General features: G+C 28.8%; 2 protein-coding genes across 2 annotated transcripts; one reads left to right on the top strand and one right to left on the bottom strand.

Annotated features, from left to right (window-relative positions):
* Nucleotides 1-5,120: 5,120 nt before the first annotated feature.
* Nucleotides 5,121-6,356, bottom strand: LOC126667211 (uncharacterized). The gene has a single exon (XM_050360173.1). The coding sequence runs from the start codon at nucleotides 6,354-6,356 to the stop codon at nucleotides 5,121-5,123; it is 1,236 nt and encodes a 411-aa protein (XP_050216130.1).
* A 12,303-nt stretch (nucleotides 6,357-18,659) lies between these two features.
* On the top strand, nucleotides 18,660-20,172 carry LOC126669456 (pentatricopeptide repeat-containing protein At5g43790-like). The gene has a single exon (XM_050362925.2). It carries the CDS (start codon nucleotides 18,672-18,674, stop codon nucleotides 20,067-20,069), a length of 1,398 nt encoding a protein of 465 aa, XP_050218882.1. The 5' UTR covers nucleotides 18,660-18,671; the 3' UTR covers nucleotides 20,070-20,172.
* The last annotated feature ends 3,557 nt before the right edge of the window (nucleotides 20,173-23,729 follow it).

Below are 23,729 nucleotides of genomic sequence, written 5' to 3'. Positions count from 1 at the left end.
CTTCGATATAATGGAATGACATATTTAGGAGAGGAAACAAGACTTGAATTGGCTTTAACACGAAGTGGTGTCTCTTGTTTTTAAGAGAAATAGGCCGGTATAGTTTGTAGTGAAATTAGAGTTAGAAAATGATAGAGTTCCGCAATGTCGGAAAAGTCAAAAATGGACTAAATAGTCACATATAATTTGAACCGATTTTTTTAGAAAAATAATACGACCAATATCGAACTATGGGCAAAAGGACGATAGCTTTTCTAGAAGGCTATTCAAACTATCATTAGGAAACTTTTGACCGGTAGAGAGGCGGCCACCCCCACTCGTTGCGCCACTCCCTCTACCCAGAGTTTAGTTTATTCATGGAAGTTACTTTTATCAGAATTTAAAGACTTAATTTAAACAAAATAAATCTAGTGATATGCTTATATTTCTCATAAAAAAGTTGAAAGAGAAAATTTATAGACACCACTGCAAGAAAAATATTGTGCATGCTGCTGATCATCACCACCATTCCACAAGTAAAAAAGCGTATGCATGAGGCAGATTAGGTTAACAAGAGAAGAGGACCACTTGGTGTAGGATTGTATTAATTAATTGATGATAAAGTGTAAGGATCGAAGGACCAAAAATAGAGTAGAATGACAACAAAATGCATGTTTTTATGGACTAAATTCATGCTCATCCATGCCAATAACATCAATGAAAATTGTACGTTTTCTTTGGTGGTTTTATATGACACAACAACATATACACCATAATTATTGCACCAAATCACCACTCCAACAAAGTCTAAAGATGGCGATATATGTTATGAGTTCTCTGACTTATATTTTGTTTTAAGGAAAATTTAAAAGGTATGGATAATACTAGAGATAAGTTTAGTCAAAATTTTAATAAAATTCAAATCCGATTCAACTTTTAAATTTTAAATTTAATTTAAACTCGTTTGAGTTTGATGATGGAATTTCGAATTTAAATTAAATGAAATAATCTAAAAATTAAGTTTGACTAGGCGTTCAACTCAGTTATCAACATAACAAATTTAAAATTAAATTTTAAGATAAAAATATAATAATAAATTTATTAAAATCAAATTGCATTCATGAGTTTGTTGAGTTAAATATTTTAAATTTGATGTGATATTTAATTTGAATTTGTCAACTTTAATTTAATTTGACTACCGATTTAAGTGTGTCAGAATTGAACTTAGCTCAATTAAAATTTACTCAATCTAAAATTAATTTTAGTTGTTCGTGAATTGATCATTTAATTTGACTTGATTATGCAATATATTTTATTAAAACATTCTTCATAATTACAAATTATAAGACAAAGACGAGATTTTTTTTTTATTTTTAAACAATCAAAATCATTTGATTACAATCGGTCCGAATAAACTATATCTCAAATGTATATACATTTTATCAGAATTAAGAACTGAATCTGAAAATTTTCATTAATAATAAATGAATTACACTTTTGTTTTTATAAGAGAATAAGCACCACGTGTCTTATCCTTATTTGCCTCTAATACTAACGGCTCTATAACTAACCAATAAACAGTCTAAATAAAATAACTAATCTCTATTTTCTGTTATTCACAGAAAACATTTCTTCTTCTTCTTTCTGTTTAATGTAACAGCTCTGATTTGCAGTTCTTCATTGCTAAGGAAGTTGAGGTGAGATTCACTGCTTATACTTAACATCCCCCCTCAAGTTGGAGTGTATAGATCTTGTACACCAAGCTTGCTAAGGAAGTTGAGGTAGGCTGAAGATGATAAAGGTTTTGTAAAAAAGTCAGCTAGCTGATTTTCAGAAGAAATTGGAAAAAGATGTAGAAGCCCTGATTGAATCTTTTGTCTGACTATATGACAATCTATTTCGATGTGTTTTGTCCTCTCATGGAAGACTGGATTATGAGCCAAATAACAGGCAGCTTGGTTATCACAGTAGACACTTGCTGGAGTTGAATCTTGAATTTGAAGATCTTGCAACAGATACTGAATCCACTGAATTTCACATGTGACATTGGCCAAAGCTCTATATTCAGCCTCTGAGCTTGACTTTGAAACTGTGGCCTGTTTTTTGGTTTTCCATGATATAAGAGAGTCTCCTATGAAAACACAAAAACCTGTGATTGATTTTCTGCTATCTGGACATGTTGCCCAATCTGAATCTGAGAATGCCTTGACTTTATTCTGATTTATTGCTGAGAAAAAAAGACCTTGTCCTGGTGACTTCTTTAAGTATCTCATGATTCTGCCTATGGCTGCATAATGAGCTTCAGTAGGACAATCCAAATATTGTGATAATTGTTGTACTGAGAAGGCTATATCTGGCCTAGTACTACAAAGATAAATTAATTTTCCTACCAATCTTCTATAAGACTTAACATCAGAATAAGAAGAGCTGTCATCCTTACTGAGTCTTGTTGTAGTAACCATTGGTGTAGCTGCAGGCTTAGAACCTAAGTAGCCTGTTTCTGTGAGTAAGTCCAGGGTATATTTCTTTTGACATAAGTTGATACCAGCTCTTGATCTTGCTACTTCAAGTCCTAAGAAAAACTTTAGATTTCCTAAGTCTTTTATTTTGAATTCCTTATGCAGATAAGCTTTGACTGAGTTGATTTCTGTCATGTCATTTCCTGATAAAATTACATCATCTACATAGACAAGAAGGGCTGTGAATCCAGTTTGCTGCATCTTTGTAAATAAAGAGGAATCTGATGCTGCTTGTTTGTACCCTTGTGATAGTAAGGCTTCTGTCAATTTGACATTCCATTGTCTACTGGCTTGTTTAAGGCCATACAATGATTTATTCAATCTGCATACTATGTTAGACTGTTCACATTTAAGACCAAGTGGAATTTGCATATAGACCTCTTCATGCAAATCACCATGTAAAAATGCATTATTTATATCAAGTTGCTGTAAAAACCAATTTTTAGAAGATGCAATGGCTAATAAAACTCTTATGGTAGTCATTTTTGCTACTGGTGAAAAAGTTTCTATATAATCTATACCATTCTGTTGAGTATAACCCTTAGCTACTAGGCGTGCTTTATGTCTTTCTAAAGTACCATCACTATGATATTTAGTCTTATATACCCACTTACACCCTATAGGTACTTTTCCAGTTGGTAAAGGTGTTAATGTCCATGTATTGTTCATAGCTAAGGCCTCTAATTCTTTATTCATTGCTTCTGTCCAACAAATATGCTTTATAGCATCATTATATGTTTTTGGTTCCTTATTAGAATCCACAGACACAGAAAAAATTTTATGCTTGGAAAGTAAATTATCATAAGTAAAAACTTTTGACAGACTATGAGGTGTTGTCTTAGTACAGCTACAAACATAATCCTTTAGAGTTACAGATTTTTGAATAATCCTAGAAGATCTCCTAGCTTGGACCAATGGATTTATCACAGTTTCAGTTAAAGGACTAACTAGTTCTGGTGGACTAACTAGTTCTGTATGACCAGAAATAGGCACAGGTTGTTTTGAATGTTGAATACTAGCTGTATTACTTAATTCTGGTCTTTGTTTTAAAGAATGATCTGTAATATCCATATGTGTATTGTCTAAGACAGGCAAACTTGAAACTGACTCAAAAGAATCAGTTAATGTAACATCCTTAAAAGGAAATAAGTGTTTATAGAACCTTACATCCCTAGAAACAAAAACCTGTTTTGTTTGTATGTTGTACAATCTATATCCTTTGGTATTTTCTGGATAACCTATAAACAAACACTGAGTTGCCCTAGGTGTAAATTTACTCCTATTATGAGCTATGGTAGAAGCATATGCTAAACAACCAAAAATTCTTAAATTATCAAAAACTGGCAACTTATGAAACAAAATTTCATATGGAGTTTTAAGATCTAAAACAGGAGATGATGTTCTGTTAATCAGATAAATAGCATGATGCACACAATCAGACCAAAACTTTAAAGGCACAGAAGATTGAAATTTTAATGCTCTAGCTATGTTCAAAATATGTTGATGTTTCCTCTCCACTATAGAATTCTGCTGAGGAGTATAAATGCAGGATGTTTGATGAATAATGCCTTTTGTTTTATAGAAATCAACCATATTAAATTCCAATCCATTATCAGTCCTTATTACTTTTACTTTTGTATCAAACTGTGTTTCAACATATTGACAAAAACTAAAAATAACAGATCTGACCTCTGATTTTAATTTTAATAAAAACAACCATGTAAATCTACTTTTATCATCAACTATTGTTAAAAAATACTTGTGACCATACATTGAATGTATTCTGGCTGGTCCCCATATATCAACATGAATAAGATCAAAACAATTAATTGAAACAGAAGTACTTAATGGAAAAACATTCCTCTTTTGTTTAGCTAAATGACAAATCTTACAATGACTTTCAACATGCAACTTTATACTTGAATCTATAGATTGTAAACATTTTAATCCAGAATTTGCTAAATGACCTAGTCTATAATGCCACAAATTTTGAGAATCAACCCTTTCAACTAAAAAATCTGCTTTATTAGAAGAATCTTTATCAGCTGAACTAGTAGACACAGTTGCAGAAATTTTTCCAGAAATCACAGAAACAGAATCATTCATTTTCTTATCATGAAACTGATCTTTATCCAGATGATAAAGACCTTGAAATTCTTTAGCTAATCCAATCATCATCCATCTGATATGATCCTGTATAATGCAAAGATTTTTATGAAGTATAAAACAATAGTTGTATTGTTGAATTAACTTACTTGTAGACATCAAGTTAAAAGAAAAAGCAGGAACATATAACACATTTTTTAAAACCAAATCTTTACTAAACTGCACTATACCTATATGAGTGACAGGAATCTTTTGACAATTTGGTAAAGTTACTGACACATTAAAAACAGTTTTATATGAAGTGAATGCAGACAATGAACAAGCAATATGGTCTGTAGCCCCTGAGTCAATGATCCAAGTTGAGGATAAAGACTCTTGTCTAGAAGTACATGCTGTAAAATTTTTAAAATATGAGTAAGTACTAGAAAACATACCTGTTTTTTCTGTTGTTGGAATAAAGTTTGTTGAGATAGTATTCACTCTAGGTGAGGCAACTTTAGAGACAGACATATTTTGTTATAGAAGAGACATCAACTGTGCATACTGATCTTGAGTTATAGGAGGTGCAGAGTTAACATTTGACGCATTAGCGGAATGAGTTGCAATATTTTTATCCTGAACTTGACCTTGAGCCATAGTTTTGTCATAACCAAAACCAGTTTCATTACCATAAACCTGTTGTCCTTCATAACCACAATCTTCATAAGAATAAGCCTGCTCTAAACCATAACTATCTTCTTGTTCATTAATAACCATTTCTCCAACTTGATTAACATAAGTCTGAGGCTTATACCTAGGTTTATAACCAGGAGGATAACCATGCTTCTTGAAGCATATATCAACAGTATGACCAGAAAAACCACAATGACTACACATAGGTTTACCAATATTAGGATTAGTATAAAATTTCTTTTGTCCTCCTTGTACATTCTGTCCAGAATTAGAACCCATTGGAGGCCTAAAAAACCTATTATTCTGACCTCTATTACCATTATAAGACTGTCTATTAAAAGAATTAGACTGAGCAGCAAAAACATGAGGGTCAATAGTTTGTGAAACATTTGATCCAATTCCTAATTCTCTTTCATGCTGCAAAGCTAAAGAAAATACTTTGTTGATCTTAGGTAAAGGTTCTAACATTAAAACCTGAGTTCTAATAACAGAATAACCTTCATTCAATCCTTTTAAAAACCTTATTACACAATCTGCTTCTTGATAGTCTTTAACCAGAGTTAAAGCATTGCAATGGCATTGAGGAATACACATACAAACTGGAATCATTCTCATATTAGATAACTCATCCCATAACATCTTTAAATGAGTAAAATAGTCAGTGACTGAAAGATTGTTTTGCTTAAAACTATAAATCTCCTCTTGTAAATCAGAAATCCTAGTAACATTCCCTTGAGAAAACCTATCATGCAAATCTTTCCAGACATCTAAAGCATTGTCTATCCAAAGAATACTTTGAGCAATAGAAGGAGTTAAAGACCTTAGAATCCAAGAAAGTACCATAGTGTTGCAACGCTCCCAAACAGAAAATAAAGAATCACTCTTTGCTGGAACTGCTATACTGCCATCAACAAACTTCAATTTGTTCTTTGAAAGCAAACACATACACATAGACCTAGCCCATGAATGATAATTCTGCCCATTCATTAATGGTGAAACCAAGATCAGTGAAGGATTTTCACTAGGATGCAAATAATAAGGACTTGAAGGTAATTCATAATCTGGTGTATTAAAAGCCATTTTTCTTGATAATAACAAGAAATTAAGAACAAGAGAAAATCAAGAAATAAGGAGAAATCAAAACAAGTCTGTTATGATTTTGAAGAAGAAAAATTATCCAGAAATTGAAATTGTTCTTTATCTGTAAAATAAGAAGAAGAAATAGAATGAGAAATTTTGATTTCAAGATTAAGAACCCAGAAATGAAATAAGAAATCTTGATTTCAAGATTAAGAACTGACAATGAAAAATTAATTCTCAGAGATTGAGAAATTATGAACTGAGAACAGAGAATAAGAAATCTGAAAGAATAAGAAATTAAGAACTGAGAATTTTAGCTTAATTGAGCTTGATTGAGCGGAAGAACTTTGTTTTTTCAATTATGTGAGAGCTCCGATACCATATCAGAATTAAGAACTGAATCTGAAAATTTTCATTAATAATAAATGAATTACACTTTTGTTTTTATAAGAGAATAAGCACCACGTGTCTTATCCTTATTTGCCTCTAATACTAACGGCTTTATAACTAACCAATAAACAGTCTAAATAAAATAACTAATCTCTATTTTCTGTTATTCACAGAAAACATTTCTTCTTCTTCTTTCTGTTTAATGTAACAGCTCTGATTTGCAGTTCTTCATTGCTAAGGAAGTTGAGGTGAGATTCACTGCTTATACTTAACACATTTAACAATATTATGTTAAAATAGTGTGATTAAATTTCTTCAAAAATGTCAAAATTTTATCATCTTCAAATGATAAAATTAAAAGAAGAAATGTATCCTTAATTTCATAATTTTTATTAGTAAAACACATAAGATTCTTAATTTCTAATATGATAAAGAGTCAATTAATTTTTGACAATTATCACATGAAATAGTTGTATTATTTTGTTGGATTTGATTCTAATGATTAAAATAAGGACCTTCTTCCATGAAGACATGTAGATGTATAGACGACAAATTATAGTAAGATAGATGGGCAGTGTGATTTGTTTTTTGAGGTTGGGATTTGTTTTGTCCTCAAATAAAATAAAAGTTGTGAAAATGGGCATTACTGTGTTTGTGGACAAATTTGAGGTATATTTTTGATAGTGGACTGGAGGAGATAGATGGCAGTGCGGTGGGTTTTCCCAAGAAAATGTCTCCCCCGTTCTGATGGAATTTAGATAGTGCGTGTGGTGGGTCCCTACGTTTTCTTCTACACTCCCACATTTTACTTCCTCTTGTAGAGATCTCGGCTTCGAACCCCGGCCATTTTTCGAATAAACCCTAATTCTAAATCACGTTTTAACTAATATTATTAAATACGACTAGATCATTGAATGGTAAAAAGATAGGGTGAAAGGTTAGAAGTTCGGGAATGGACCAATTTTTTAAAATTGATATTTTTAAATAGTTATATATATATAATTCTATAAAAAACAAGTACTTTATATGATAGATTTAGTTCATAGTTTGTGTTATTTTGAATAACGAAAAAAACCCGTCAAATACAATTTATTGGGACTAGATTACACGGGTCAGCGAATGCTTAGACATATCAACCAGTTTTGACAGTTTTATAATAAAAGAGGGTTTTAAGAGCATTTCGGCCCCGCTGAGGTAACGGTTTTCAGGTTTTCCAGTTGAACCAGTCGAGCCTGACACTAGAGCTTTTAACTAAATTGATTATTTAATATAATTTTTTAATAATAAAACAACTAAATTGAAATTTTGATAATTTTTATTTGATTGATTAAATTTACAAATTAAGCGAACATATATTGTTCACACTTCAAATTCAATGGACATTTATGTGTGAGATGTATTAGAGATAAAAAGAATATAATTATAGATAAAATCTAATCTAGTAATTTAATTTTTTATATGGATCAGTTACTTGACATAATGCAAATTTAAAATTATATTTATATAAAGTTATATTTATTGAATACAATATATTTTATTTGGCTCGATTTAATTAGATTGTTTTTTTATCGAAATTAATAGTCCTCAATATAAAAGAGCGCATAATATATACTAGAAAAATATACTCACAAAGTAAAACTAGTCAAATAAATTATACAAAATATATTTGGTTTATAAGAAAAAATTGATTTTTGTATTTTATATATGAGAATGTCTATCTCATGCAATGGTTGTGTCATATCATATTCACAACAAATCAACAAGTATTTACGATAGAAGATTTTTTAATTATTATTTATTTTTTATTATTAAAAATTTCGTATGATTAACGCAAAATTGATTTGTTGCACGAATGCTATAGCGCAACGGTTGCATTATATAATTTTGAAAAAAGGGTCATTTACGCCCCTATCGTTTGAATTTAAGATCAAGTAAGCCTTCAACGTTTGGAGATGTTCAAATAATGCCCTTAACGTCATAAAAATGAACAATCAGGCCCTCGATTTTGACAGTCAGGCTCCCAGCGTCTCATTTATGCGTCAAAATTGAGGGTTTTGTTGTTCATTTTTAAGACGTTGGGGTATATTTGAACCTTTCCGGACGTTGAAGGTTTATTTGAACCTGTAGGAAAATCTTAAGGGCATAAATGACATTTTCTCCTATAACTTTTCTATGGATGATGCGACCCATCTGGCCATTTCAAGAATAGCGTAGAAACGCACAATTGAAGTGCGTTTAGAAGACGACCAATCATTAAAAAGACTTGTGTGAATCATGTCACGTGAGGGCCATGTACTGTAATGAGTGGAAACCTAGGAATAGTGGTTTTTCTTTCATTATTATGCAAAACGGGTTATCATATAAAACTTGATTAAATATGATCTTGAAAACAAAAAATGCTATGAATAATCAAAATTAACCATGCTTAGCGGTGGGCAATGATGACACTGTATGAAATTTGTAATTAGCGTGATAATTAGATGGACCCATCAATTTTCAATTTCAATTTCTTATTATTGGAGTATGAATAAGTGCGGTGTAACCAAAAATTAAGAACACATTCACGATTTCAACAGAAACCATGATCATAAGCTATAGGATTAATTACATAAAAATTCAATCTTTTACAATTATAATGGTTTAAACATGATTTGATAAAAAAAGATCTATATTACAATCATAAACTTTTTAATTACAGATTTTTCTTATAAACTAATTGCGCTAAAACTAATATAAATTTTTATTCTTCTAAAAATTTGCAGTTGGAAAATTTAAATTATCGCAAAAATTGCTGAAAGTAACAAAAGTCTATAACAAACAAACTTGAATCATCATAAAAAAATTAAATAAATCAATAAAATTTCATAAAACCATATTAATCCATCAAAAATCGATACAAATGATCGTACAAAACAATAAAATTTTGATCGAATCCGAAAAAAATTTAGAGAAAAAAGAAAAGAAGTCTACATAACAATTAAATGTTTAAAAATGTTTTATATAGATTTTTTTATTGAATCAAAATAGATTGTTTAGATTAGACCCACTTTTTAGTTTAATTTCTTTGAGCTCAAACATATATAGTTAATTTTTTTATCAACCAAACATAGTTAATTAGCTTAGAACTAATTATTGTCTCCTAGGAATGCATATGAATGAAATAAAAACAAGAACTAGAATGTAGTGGAGTAGTGATTGTAGGTTATGGTTAAAGGAATAGAATAACGTATTGAATTCTCCCCATTATGAAACAAAGTATAGCATTAGCACCCTATATTTATATACTAATATAGCAACAACATATGCCAAGCATTCATGGCTTTTCGATCTTGTCAAATTTTATTTATTTATTTTTACATTCTATTTCATAAACTAATGTATTTATCTTCTTGTGTTATGCTTATGCACGCTTCTATGTCCTTCCATGGTGGTTTTTTTTATGTTGTTGATTACTTTTTTTAACTTTTATTAGACTAAAGGAAAAGTGTATAGAGACAAGAAGTCGTAGTATGGCAAAAATTTAACGTTTGTCTTTGTTTAATTGTTGTTCACTTTGTAATAAGAGCCCTACTTATATATGGATGCCTCACTTATTAGTTTTTAAGAATGTATAAGCATGCATCCCGTGACATTAAATCAGATGGAATAACTAAGTATATGTACTAATTTAATTACAATTATTAGTTTTTGTTGAAATAACAAGTGGGATGGAATCACATAGGAAATATATGAGTAGTTAATAGAATAAATAAGTGAAAAAGACTGATTAACTCATTATTTTATGGTTTGAGTTTAATATGATGTATGCTCCATGGTTGTGATTTCCATTATGTACTTATTAATATATTTGCATATATATTGCGATTTTTCTTGTCCAATAATTGGTATTAGGGATGAAACACATGACTCCATATAAAATGCCCGAGAAATAGTAAACTTGCCCACTCTGCAGTGTTGACAGATTGCAGTTGAATTCCAAGTGAAGTAGAGTGGTTAAATATGGAAGAATTCCACAGTTGAGAGAGATTGTTGAATAACAAAGTGATGAAAATCACAAATTAAAAAAATATGAGTACAATGGAAAACACTTACTAACTCATTATCCTAAAGTTTTGGGTTTATTATGGTGTTTTCCTATAGTTGTAGGTTTTAGTATAAACTCATGTACAATTAATAAATTCTCATATAAATTTAAAGTTGTGATAGGATAAAAATTTGATTTCGAAACCTCCACAATTCTCATAAAGATTTTTACTTTTTTTTCTCTTTTTTCTTTAAATGTTTTAAATTTGACCAATGCTGATTATTTTATTAATCGACGATGATCTATTCTTTCAAGTCTAATATTAAATTTATTTTGATTTAATAATTACATATTTTACATGAAGAATCTTCAATTAATGAAATATTTATATAAAAAAAATATAACAGACCACTCTTTTATTGGTATTATATTTTTTATTTTTATTTTTTTGAGAGACTATTGGTACTATTTTAAATCAAGTACATTTCAATTTCAGCATATACCAAACACGCCTCAATAAAATTATATAATTAAAAATTATAAAAATTTAAATTTGTTGAAATTTTAAGAAAATACAAAAAATACTTTATAACCAACCATTTTAACTCACCTTCTATAACTCTCAGTACGTGACAATGTTTTATTCGACCAATTCACTTTTAAAAGTGTATATCTCAAAAACCAACTTTTCATTTATCCGTTTTTTTTATTATCATTTCAAATGAGTTAAAAAAGATAGATTAAAAAGTTATATAACATCACTAAAAAAAACATTATCAATCATAAATTCATAATACATAAGAAAAACAGATGTTGCAACGCATCTTTTAAAGTTGTTACTTTTAGTTTCAAGTTTTTTTTTCTTTTGAGATAAAGTTTCAAGATTAAATCATTGTACAATAACGAATATTTAATCTAGGCTATTTTTTGCTCGATAGAAGCCATATCTTTCCTTATATGGGATAGGGCAAGGCAACACTAAGTGAATATGCATTTTCCGTTTAGTGGCAGCTCCACATAATTAAACTCTAACAAATAATTTTACGTTAATTTTAGGTTTAATTAATGAATTTGTTTCCCTTTTATCAACTTTGTTTTATTTATAGTACAAATTTTTAAAATTATTAATTTTAGTTATTTTTTAATTTTCAATTTCAATTGTAACCATTTATTTAAATTGCAGTGAAAAAGATTCAAATATACCTTTTATGTTTAAAATTGTTGACGGCAAAAAGTTATATTATATGGAACAATACGAAGCAATGTGAAAGACATATTTAAAATTTTTCATCTAATTTAAATAAATGACTATAAATTAAAAAAATATTTTAAAATTGACGATTTTGAAAGTTTTAAGCAAAAGAGTCGAAACATATTAGACATATTCAAATGATTTAGTCTATAATTAACATAGTCCCACTACTAATTCACGACCAATTTTACCTTTATAATCAAGCTTTCCCATCTAGTAAAAACTCATTCTCGCGCACTATAACCACTAATCCTGCTTTGCTAGTACTAGTACTTAACAAAAGCATAGGACAAATTAATAATTATCTTTAAACTATTTAGAAAGCAAACTAATTAATTGTTATATTTTGAGTTATAAAGTGGAGATTTGACTACCACTTTATATATAGTGAGATAAAAAGGATATATGCTTCATTGGCCGCAAAGCCAATGCAGCTAGTGAAAGCTGATTCTGCCCAAAGTAAATTACTTACACTACCTTTATTCATTTCAAACTTCAAACTTAAAAATTTTGCTCTTTTTTCTCTTCAATTTCTATCTTTTGTGTTTACTATGATTGGGAAATTTATGAATATTCTTGATCTTATTTATTTTATTATATTTTTTTTGTAATAGAATAATTTTTTTTTAATAAATAACAAATTAGTAGGTATATAATCCAAAATGGATCTAGCAAACAAATAAATAAAAATATAAAAAATATTATAATAATAATAAATTTAAATAATTCAACAATAAAGTCTATATCTATAGGCAAATTTTTGAATTACCCATTCATAATAAATAGATTATAGATTATGTCAAAAATCACTCAAATTAAACCAATTAGAATGTTTAGTTAATATGTCATATTATACTAAACATTCATAATTAGTTTTTTTTCTCTCAAACATTCATAATTTGTTAATATGACATATTTTGAAAAGTTAAACAATTAGAGTTCTATACCTATAAAATTAATAACTGGCCTTAGTTACAGCTTTTTAATAATGAAACTAAAAAGGATTCTTATAGAAAGTAATTACAACTTTTTATAAAAGAAATTTGTAGAGTAAAAGCTGCTTGCAAAGAAAAACTTTGGTTTTAGGCAATTTCAGTTGTTCTAAACACTTTAAAATAAAAAATATACTACCTTGTCAATTAAACCTTTATCCCTCGGTGAATGTAAAAGTACAAAACCAATCCCTGAACTTATGTCTCTTACTGATTGATCTCAATCATGGCCCTGATATGTTGCCACGTGGAGCTAAAAATATGATAGTGTACCATAGGAAGATGAGATGGACATGCATTAGATGGCAACTCTACTGGCCCAGTCTTAGTGGCCTTAAATGGCAAGTTTGGGCCGTAGAGAGATGACCCAGCAGATGATGTGGAAAAAGAAAAGTTTCTCATAAAAGGGACTAATAATTAGCAGAAAACAGTGCAAATATGGCTTATTTTGGCTGTCAATTATTTCCTTCTTTAACTCTATAGCAATTTCTTTTTCTTTTTCATTATATTATATTTGTAGAAATCTTAATATAAGCTACAATCAATTTTGGATAGTGCTCATGTAAAGAAGAAACAAACATCAAAAGAATCATTGGAATATTATTTTTGTTAGAAAGATAAAGTGTAAGAAGATTATAAATTTTATGAAAATTATTACTAATATTTCAATATCATAATTATAACTTCAATATCATAATTTAAAATAGTTTGGAATATGTGCTCACACATGCGTATAAGAATATTTATCTTTTAGACAGATATTTATTTTTCGAATCTTTTATTCAAATTCAAACATTATTATTCGATTTGAGATTCATGTTATTGTTTACCACCCATATTATTTATTTTTTATCGGAAGTATAGTTAGTGGTTTCTGTTAAATTTGGAATATTCTTTTAAAAGCTTGAACAACAGACTTATAGAAAATAGGGTTTAATCCATAATTTTGCAAAATGTATGACGAGAGGTATAGTTATTAGAATCCATATTATTTGATTTACGGTTATTTTTTAATAATTGGAGAATGGGGAGCACTTGTGTGAGGATTTGAATCCATGATCTTAACAATTTGATATGCAGCGCTGATGCTATTTGAGTTAAACACAAAAAGAATTGACTGCTGAGCCGTATGAAGTAGGAAACCCTCAAGTACGGTTTTAATGGAAGGAATTTGCTTGCCTATTCTGACCGAGGAGAACAGGCCATTCGGCAGGGAGATTCTGAAATTGCGGAGGCTTGGTTCGACCAAGCCGCAGAGTGTGAGGATTTGAATCCATGATCTTAACAATTTGATATGCAGCGCTGATGCTATTTGAGTTACAGCTCGTTGGTGATTTATAATTCTTATTATTCTCACATTGATGTCCTTTACTTGGATATATGTACATATTTTATCATTATGTCTAGAGAATGTGTTATAATCAGAAATAATTTGATGTAACACAAACATACAATTAACTTGAAATGAATTTGTCATTATAGAGGTTGATGGCAAATTTCTTTGTATGCTTTTGATAGAATTTGGTTGGTAAATTTGAGAAAGAAATGCAAAAAAGTCTGCATCAAAGGCCACCAAAATACCTTTTATCATTCAATCAAAAGAAGTACTTTCAGAAACTCAAAAAACACAAAACTGCTTTATTATCCCACTTTAATCATCACCCTATCCTTTCCATTTTTTTGATAAATAAAATAAAATTACCCAAAAAAAAAATTTAATACGATAAAAAAATGATTGTAAGTGATAATCAAGTAAAAAAAGATTTTGTCTTTTAGTTGTTTGATTAGGGCCCACGAAAAATCCTGAAGTCCATGGGCTAATGAATGTTCCTATAGTGGGGGCCATATAATCCACTATCTGCGGTCCGTACAGTGTGACATGGCCTACAGAGTATTGGTGTGGTGTAACTTTTGACCCATATTTCCTATTCAACAAACAGCTTTGTTCCATTTTTTGATTCTCTTTGACAGTGATATATCGAATATTCATTGAACATAATCTCAGTGAATAATTATATTTTCAAAAAAAAAATTCTTTTATTATTATGTTTCTTGTAAAATGAGAACCCACAATTTATCATAATTTTTTTTTAAGAAAATCATAAGTCTTTTAGTATTAACAATTTATCATAATCCTTTCAGGCCATGTTTAATTCATAGGATGGAATAGTATTAATAGAATAACTATCTATAATCTATAATAAATATAAAAGTGTATTCGCGGGAGAACATTTCCATTCACGGACAAAAATTTCCTTTATATATTTTATCCAAATCGATATTCTTAATTGTGACAAATAAGAATATTTGTGCTTAACAAATAGAAAGATGACATTCCTAATCCATAAAGAAAACATATTAAAAATAATTATCGCAGTAGCTATCATTATGTATTAAATTTCTAATCTTAAAAAGAATTGTGCAACAACTATCATTATATGTTAAATTCCTAATCCTAAAAAGAATTGGACAGATATATCACTATATTTAAAAGAATATGACGAGTTTCATTAATATTAAATAATCATATTATAATATTTGGGTTAAAACTTTGATATTTTTTATATTTATTAGTTATTTACTATGAAAAATAATATAAATTTACTTCAATCATATTATCATTTTTTAATAACACCAATATTAAAAATTAAATCTATTGCTTAATTTTAACTTTTTAACATTTTCAATAAAAGAAATTAAAATTTTATAAAATAATTAAACAAAAACAAATAAAAAACATAAGTCTAATAAAATTTAAATAATAATATATTATTAAAAAAAATATACAATTATAATATTAAATAACGGGTCATATAGATATCGTTAACGTTCGTAGCACGTGGCCAAAAAAACTAGTTTCATAAAAAATGGAATAGGCATTCTTTAGTTTTTGAGAGGAATATTTATTCCATAAAATTATGGAATAGCAATTTCATGGAATAGGTATTCCATGAACCAAATCAAAGAATTATTATTTTATACCGAATAACTATTTCATTCCGCATCTATTTCATAAATCAAACATGCTCTTAGTATAATTCATAAGCTGAGAGATTTTAATTATAATCCATAAGCTACTGCTCCATTTATATTTCATTCATAAGCTAAGTGATTTTTTTATATTTTAAATCGAATTTGATATGCTGATTGTTGAATTGATATTAAATTAATTTGTTGCACGGGTTTGTCATATTTACTTTATTAAACAACTTTTTTAAAATAATAATGATAAAATCTTTTATATTTAAATATATTTTTTTATTTGAGAGAAACTACAATATTGTATAAAGAACATCAATAAAGATACTATTATATTTAATATTAAATTTAAATCAATGAAATATAACTCGAATGATATAAGTGATAGACAAAAATTTACTAGGTCGTGAGTTCAATTCCTCTCACAAGTATTCTTTTTTTCGATTAAGGCTTAACCCATCTAGAGACCCCTGTACTTTACACTTTTTTTCCGTAGGTCCTTATACTTCATTTTTGTATTATCTGGTCCTTTTACTTACCTATTTTTGATTTTCAGGTCCTTTTTAAGTTTTTTCCAGTCCCTCTACTTATAAATATTTTTTCCTCCAATCCCTATACTTACAATATTTTTTTTCTCCAGTCACACAAAATGATTGGAAAAAACTCAAAAAGGACCTGAAAAATAAAAATAGGTAAGTAGAGGGATCAGATAATACAAAAATGAAGTATAAGGACCTATAGAAAAAAAATGTAAAATACAGGGGCCTCTAGATGGATTTGGCCTTCGATTAATAAAAAAAACTATTAATTAGAAATTTGCTAGGTTTTTATACACCCTCATGATATGACCATCATTTTTGGCATGAGTGTATTGCATTGCAGCTGGAATGTTTAAATTGTTTTATAGTTTCATCCTAATTAATTGCTTAAGCAATCCTTGACGAAAATGATAAAAGGTGGAACCAAAAGTGAGAATTGATGCCTAAACAGCATGACTGGGTTTAGATGTACGTGCAGCCTCGTACCATATATACAGTCTCCTGATTAAAAATGAGTGGCTGAATTAGTTAGTTAATAAAAATTTAGCACTTTTTTTGTACTATGCAAAACATCATGTCTTTTTTTTTTTAAGAAACAGCATTATTTCTTAATTATTTGTACCTTTAAGGGTAATTTTAATATCTAGCTAAGGATTGACATAAATTTCATTTCATTTTTTAAGTTTTATTTTTTTTTTTGTAGAAAAATAGAATTTTTTTGACACTTAAAATGAATCGTTTCTAATTCATATAAAATGCTATTTATTTATTTGTATCAAATGACTAAATTTTACTTGTTTATTATGGAATCTGTTTTACGGATTGTGGTGATCCGATAAGCACTCTGCGATATAAAATTAATAGCTTACGAGCTAAATTAAAAATAATAAAAATATTTGAATTTATTGGATAATACCTCTAGTGTTTATATAGAGGTAGAATATAGATTTATATCATAATAAGGTGTTTATAATTATAAAGATAAGTCATATTAATACTATAATTTTTTTTAGATAAGAAATGTTTACTTATATATACTGAATAGTCGAAGTGTCATTATATCGGTACTTTGCTTGTTAAGTAAATAGTTGAATCATGATAAAATTGAGATTTAATTTATTTTAGAGTAGGCAAGTGGAGTCCAATCACTTTAGGATTCTTTATCCATCAATTATCTTAATAAATTTTGGATTTAAAAATTTATATTTCCATATGATAAACAAAATTGTGTTAAAAGTTTAAAGGTTTTAAATTTATTGTCCATATTCCTAATTTTATCTTGCCTTCTTTTTCCTCTTGATTTGTGGTCCAACCTATGTTTATTAAAGATGAAAATAAAAAGGTTGATCTCATTAAAATAGCAAATGTTTATTGATGTTATCGGCTATAGCCAACTTTTTGAAATACAACAGTATTAGCCCATTTTAATATAGTTGTTATCTTTTATAGCAATTTTTTGAATGGAATTGAAATTTTACCGACTTGGCGAGACTCAATAGAAGTTGTTTTAACAAACGAAGTTGACTGCGTTACATCAGTAAAGAATCCATATTACTGTCAAATCAGCAATTTGTTGACGTGACAACGCCCCCTCCATTCAATCAAATCCATGATAATTAAATCAAACCAAATTAAAAATGAAACCAAAGTAATTATTACTATAATTTTTTTATATTAAAATTATTAATTTTTCTAATTAACTAATTATAAATTCCACTTAATTTAACTAAACCGGATTTTATATATCCTGAAATAAAATTATTTCAAAATTTTCACTCCCACTACCGATTTTTCGCACTCCAACCACTACATCGCCACCACTTCGGTGAAATGCCACCGCTGTCTGTCTTCTCCAATATGCAGTCAATATGAGTTCCTCCATTGGATAAAGAATGAGCTTCATTTTGCAATATTTGCTATAAAATAAAAAGGCTAGAAATCCAATTAAGAAAATAAGAACAAGAAGATAGAATCTCCATATTTATTTTCTTGAAAAGAAAAAAAAATTGCAAATTTTATTCAAATCAGAAATGGGCTCTAATAGGCCACCTCATAGTCTTTGTCCAAAGTAAGCCCAATAAGTATGAAATGGTTATAGCCTGAGAAAACTTATAGCGCCAACTAAACTTGATACAGTACATGAAGCTCATGACATCTCCAAACCAAAATTTCAGACACCCAACACTACAACTCTTACAAAAATGCAAAACCCTAACCACTCTCAAACAAATCCATGCCCAAATGATCCAATCCACTCTCACTCTCCACACATACCCACTCAGTAAACTCCTCTACTGTTCCTCAACTCTAGACATTCCTCACACACTCTCAATCTTTAACCAAATTCAAAACCCAACAATTTTCCTCTTCAACACATTGATTTCCTCCTTTGCAAATCAAACTCAACACACCCACTTAGCCTTCAGTTTATACAACTCAGTTCTGTGTCATAATTCTGTTAAACCCAATTCTTACACTTACCCGTCTCTCTTTAAAGCTTGTGGGTTGCACCCTTGGGTTCAATACGGCTTAGCCCTCCACACCCATGTGGTTAAGTTTCTTGAACCGGTTTATGATCAGTTTGTTCAAGCTTCATTGGTTAATTACTATGCAAATATTGGTAAGTTGAGTTTGGCTAGATATATATTTGATCAGATTAGTAAACCTGATTTGGCCACGTGGAACTCTATGTTAGCTGCTTATGCACGTAATGCTAGCTTATCATTTGAAACGTTGAGTTTGTTTAATACCATGCAAAGTTCTGGAGTTAAGCCGAATGAAGTTACGTTTGTTGCTTTGATTAGTGCTTGTGCTAATTTAGGTGCTTTTAATGAAGGTGCATGGGCTCATGTTTATATATTAAAGAGTAATAATCTTAGGTTGAATTCATATGCGGGTACTTCTTTGATTGAATTGTACTCGAAATGCGGGTTTCTTGATATTGCACACCAACTGTTTGATAAATTGTCTCAGAGAGATACTTTATGTTACAATGCAATGATTGGAGGCTTCGCGATTCACGGGTTCGAACATAAAGCTCTTGATCTGTATGAAAATATGAGACTCGAGGGTTTTGTTCCTGATAATGCAACGTTTATTGTCACAATGTGTGCTTGCTCACATGTTGGTTTAGTCGAGGAGGGTTGCGAAATTTTTGAGTCTATAAAGAAGGTTTACGGTGTTGAGCCGACACTCGAGCATTACGGGTGTGTGGTTGATCTTTTAAGTCGAGCCGGGAGATTTACCGAGGTGAAACATAGAGTGGAGAGCATGCCTATGAAGCCAAATGCAATAATATGGAGGTCTATATTAGGAGGAGCTAGAATTTATGGAAATTTGGAGATGGGAGAGTTTGCACTTAAGCAATTAATGGAAGTAGAACCAGAAACTAGTGGGAATTATGTACTTTTGTCGAATATGTATGCAAGTATTGATAAATGGGAAGATGTGAAGAGAGTAAGGAAATTGATGAAAGATCATGGGGTCATCAAAATGCCTGGACATAGTTTAGTTGATAGAGATTTAATTGAAGGTTGAAGGGATTTATTTGATGATTATCATGATAGTTCTTAATTTACATCAATTATATATGGAACATATGTAATTGTGGGAGAGAGAAATATGTATCATTATTTTTTGAGTACATGTACTTGACGTCAGCGGCCCCTACTAATCTTGACCGAACTGAATAGGTTCCATTAAGGCCACAAAAGGTTTTTCAAAAAGCTTTTAAAGTTGTTCCATACTCAAAGTTCGAATTTGAAATCTCTTTTTAAGGGGAAAGAAACTCTTATCACTCCATCATAAACTCCCGTCGGTGATTTTGTCATTTATTATGTATTTAAATTCGGATTTATGTCAATTTTTTTGGACATGCCTATAAGTTTAGTTAAAAGTAACCGCAAAAAATCAGATTTGACAAGAATTTGGATTCTGACCAAACTTAAATGTTTAAGTTCAATCAAGTTGATCGAGCTTTAACGAGTTTATATAAATATTCAGCTAAATGCCTAGATATAGGAAGGACACCGATTTTTAAACTAGACAAACTTAATTTATAGACGTGTCTAATTTAATTTTTATTTTAAAATACACTTACAAACAAATCAAGTAACAATAATTTCTTTTAGCTAAATCATCCATCAACAATAATTGAAGTGCTTTTATAAAGTGTTGGCTAGTCCAGTTATTTTAATTATTAAAATCGAAAATTAAATCCATTAGAAGATTTTCTTGAAGCAGACATATAGTTGCCCTTGTTGGTGGCTTGAGTCTTGAGATCTTGGATTTAACAGGTAGGTGAGCGTTTGATTTATTTTTTTGACCTTATATGAGAGTATTTGACCTTTGATTCTTTCAAACAGCCATGTGATTGCATGGAAAGTGAAAAAGGGAAAAATTATTCCAACTAATATCGACATTATTTGGTGCTTAGTGCTGCTGTGCGTCCGTTCGATATCAAACCAAACCAAATTAACTATAGCTGATTTTTTTAAAAAAAAATAATAATAACCGTAACCCGAATCAAAATATATAACTGAAGTATAACTAACAAAATAATTTTTGCTAACAGAATTTCGGTGTTAATTTGTATATAAATTTAGAGAGAAAAATGATATCTACATCCTATATATATATTATAGAAATACCTTAAAAAATTAAAATTTAAAAAATTTAATTTTTGATAACATAATGTATGGAATAATTCAGTAATTGAGTTGATACTGTTAATTTACATTGAACCAAACCACATTAATTAAAATTTTAAATTTATTAATTATATTATAGCCGAATTGAGTTAACCGAAAACATAATTAAATTCAAATTTCAGTTTGATTTGATTGGTTAATCCGGTTATATTTGAATATCGCACGCTATTAGTGGTGATTGGGTACTTTACATTACTGAAAAGTATGACAGTATTACAATATTATACATACTTTTTAATATATTATATTTAAAAGATAAAAAATTAAATATATATAAGTTTTTAATCATTAGCTATATTACTCTGAGTTTAATTAATTATTTAAATAATTTCTTAAAGTATATAGAAATATAAGTAGATGACTAATAAATTGTTTATGTGTATAGCTTAGTTATTATTTTTATCAAAAGTCTATAATGAATTTCTATATAAACTACAATACATATCATTAAAAAAAAATCAATTTATTAAAAAAGAGTAATAATTTTTGACCATCACCCTAAGAATTTTTAAAAATTCTTATTTGGCAACTACGAACTAATAATTTGAGTTTTTGACTAGTTATATGAAGATAAAATTTAAATTTAATATAAAAATATTTTTGTTCAATTAACTAAAGAATAGACCGTAGAAAAAAGAATACAATCAAAATTCCAAAATTGATTTAGAGCCTATAAAGATTGACCATTGAATAAAATTAGTAACTTTCTTAGCTTATGTACTTTAGATTTTGACTAAAAATTAAACGTCAACTTAAAGTATGGAGTATTATTTCCAACTTTGAAGTGTTTTATAATTTATTATAAATAGTAATACTCTTTCTAATTTTTAATATTTATGGTATTTAGTTTTAACATGAAAATTAAGAAATTTTAAAATAGGCAAAAAGTACAAAAATCTTCGACTTTTTTCAATAGTACAAAGCAACCCTTTTATTTTTCTGGGCACAATTAAACCCTAATATTTTTATAACTGAATGATTAAACCCTCATTATTTTAAAATCGAACAAATAAACCGTTTTAGTTTATTTTTGGAACCCTTACCCCCTCAATTTTTTGGTAAATATTTTAAACATTACAATTATTATTGAACTTTTTTTCTATATGATTATGAGAGACATGTCGGTCATTAATGAGTGTTTCTAATAGTGTTGGACGAAAGAGCAGTGTTATAAAAACCGGACCGGTCGAACCGGAATCCGGTCTAAAACAACAAAAAACGGTTATTTTAGTTGAACCGGGTTGAACTGGATTGAACCGGATTGAACCAGTAAAAATCGATGTTGAACCGGTGAATCAGAGGTTAAACCACTAAAAAACCGGTGAACCTGATATTTTTTAAATTTTATTAAACCGGTAACCTCACCGGTTCGTTTTTTAAAACACTGCTAAAGAGATTATTTGTTTTATTTGAAAATAAAGAGGACTTAATTGATCCAACAAAGTAAAAGGACTGATTTGTATTTTTATAAAAATTATGAATTTTTTTATACCTTTTACCTTTAAAATATTATAATAAATACTTTCTTAATATTCTAAAAGGATAAGTATTATAAACTAGACTTGTTCATGGAACTGAGTATCCGTCTGACCTGTATTTTTGGGGTCAGGTTTGGACATTAATTTTTGGTTCTGAGCCTGGAAAAGCTTGTTATTTTATAGGCGGGCTCAAATTCTATTTTATTAATTTTACATGTTGGTCCGTAAAAATCTAGCCTAGCCTGCAAAAATATAGTGCAAGGATCAAATTTGGACGGTAAAAATAAAGTCCGGTTCAGACTCAAGCCGGGTTTGAAATTACTTAAAAAATGAAAAAGTCCAATAGACTCGGTCCGAATCCGGCTCATGAACAACTCTATTATAAACCAATAAAAAATTAAATTGCGAAAAGTGGAGTGAGTCATTCTTTATAGTTAAATGTATGACTTTGCACTAGTATATAATATTTACATTTCTCAAAATAATTAATTTACATGCTATTTATAATTATTTAGTACATAAAAGAAAAGGAAAATAATAGAAAAATTATTTATATGTTTAAACAAAATACCTTTTCCGTCATGTTTTAGATGTCCTAATTTTTATTTTACGATGACCCATTCTAACAATTCCATTTATATTTTTAGATTAGTTTTATATTGGACTTTTCTTTTTATCATTTTTTTAGTCAGTTTAAAGAAACTCTATGTAAAATGCTATTATCGCTAATAGAAGCAAAACATGAAAAAAATATTAAAAAACAAAAATAAAAAATATTTTTTGAAGTTTTGTGTAAAAATAAATGAGACTTTTAAAATAGAACGAAAAAAATATTTGTTTAAGGTGATATTATAATGATTTTCTCGAAGAAAATTTTGATAACATTTTGAGAGTGTAATAATTTTGAATTAATTAGCCACTACGTTTTTTTGTTGCGTTTTAAAGTATAGCCTTATAGGCATTTTTTATATTTGGTAAACAATTAAGAGAGTATAATTTTTATTTGGAAT

This window comes from Mercurialis annua, linkage group LG2 (assembly GCF_937616625.2).
Source record: "Mercurialis annua linkage group LG2, ddMerAnnu1.2, whole genome shotgun sequence".
In the NCBI taxonomy this organism is placed as follows: domain Eukaryota; kingdom Viridiplantae; phylum Streptophyta; class Magnoliopsida; order Malpighiales; family Euphorbiaceae; genus Mercurialis; species Mercurialis annua.
Note: the sequence above shows the minus strand (reverse complement) of the source record. Positions and strands in the feature narration are given on the sequence as shown.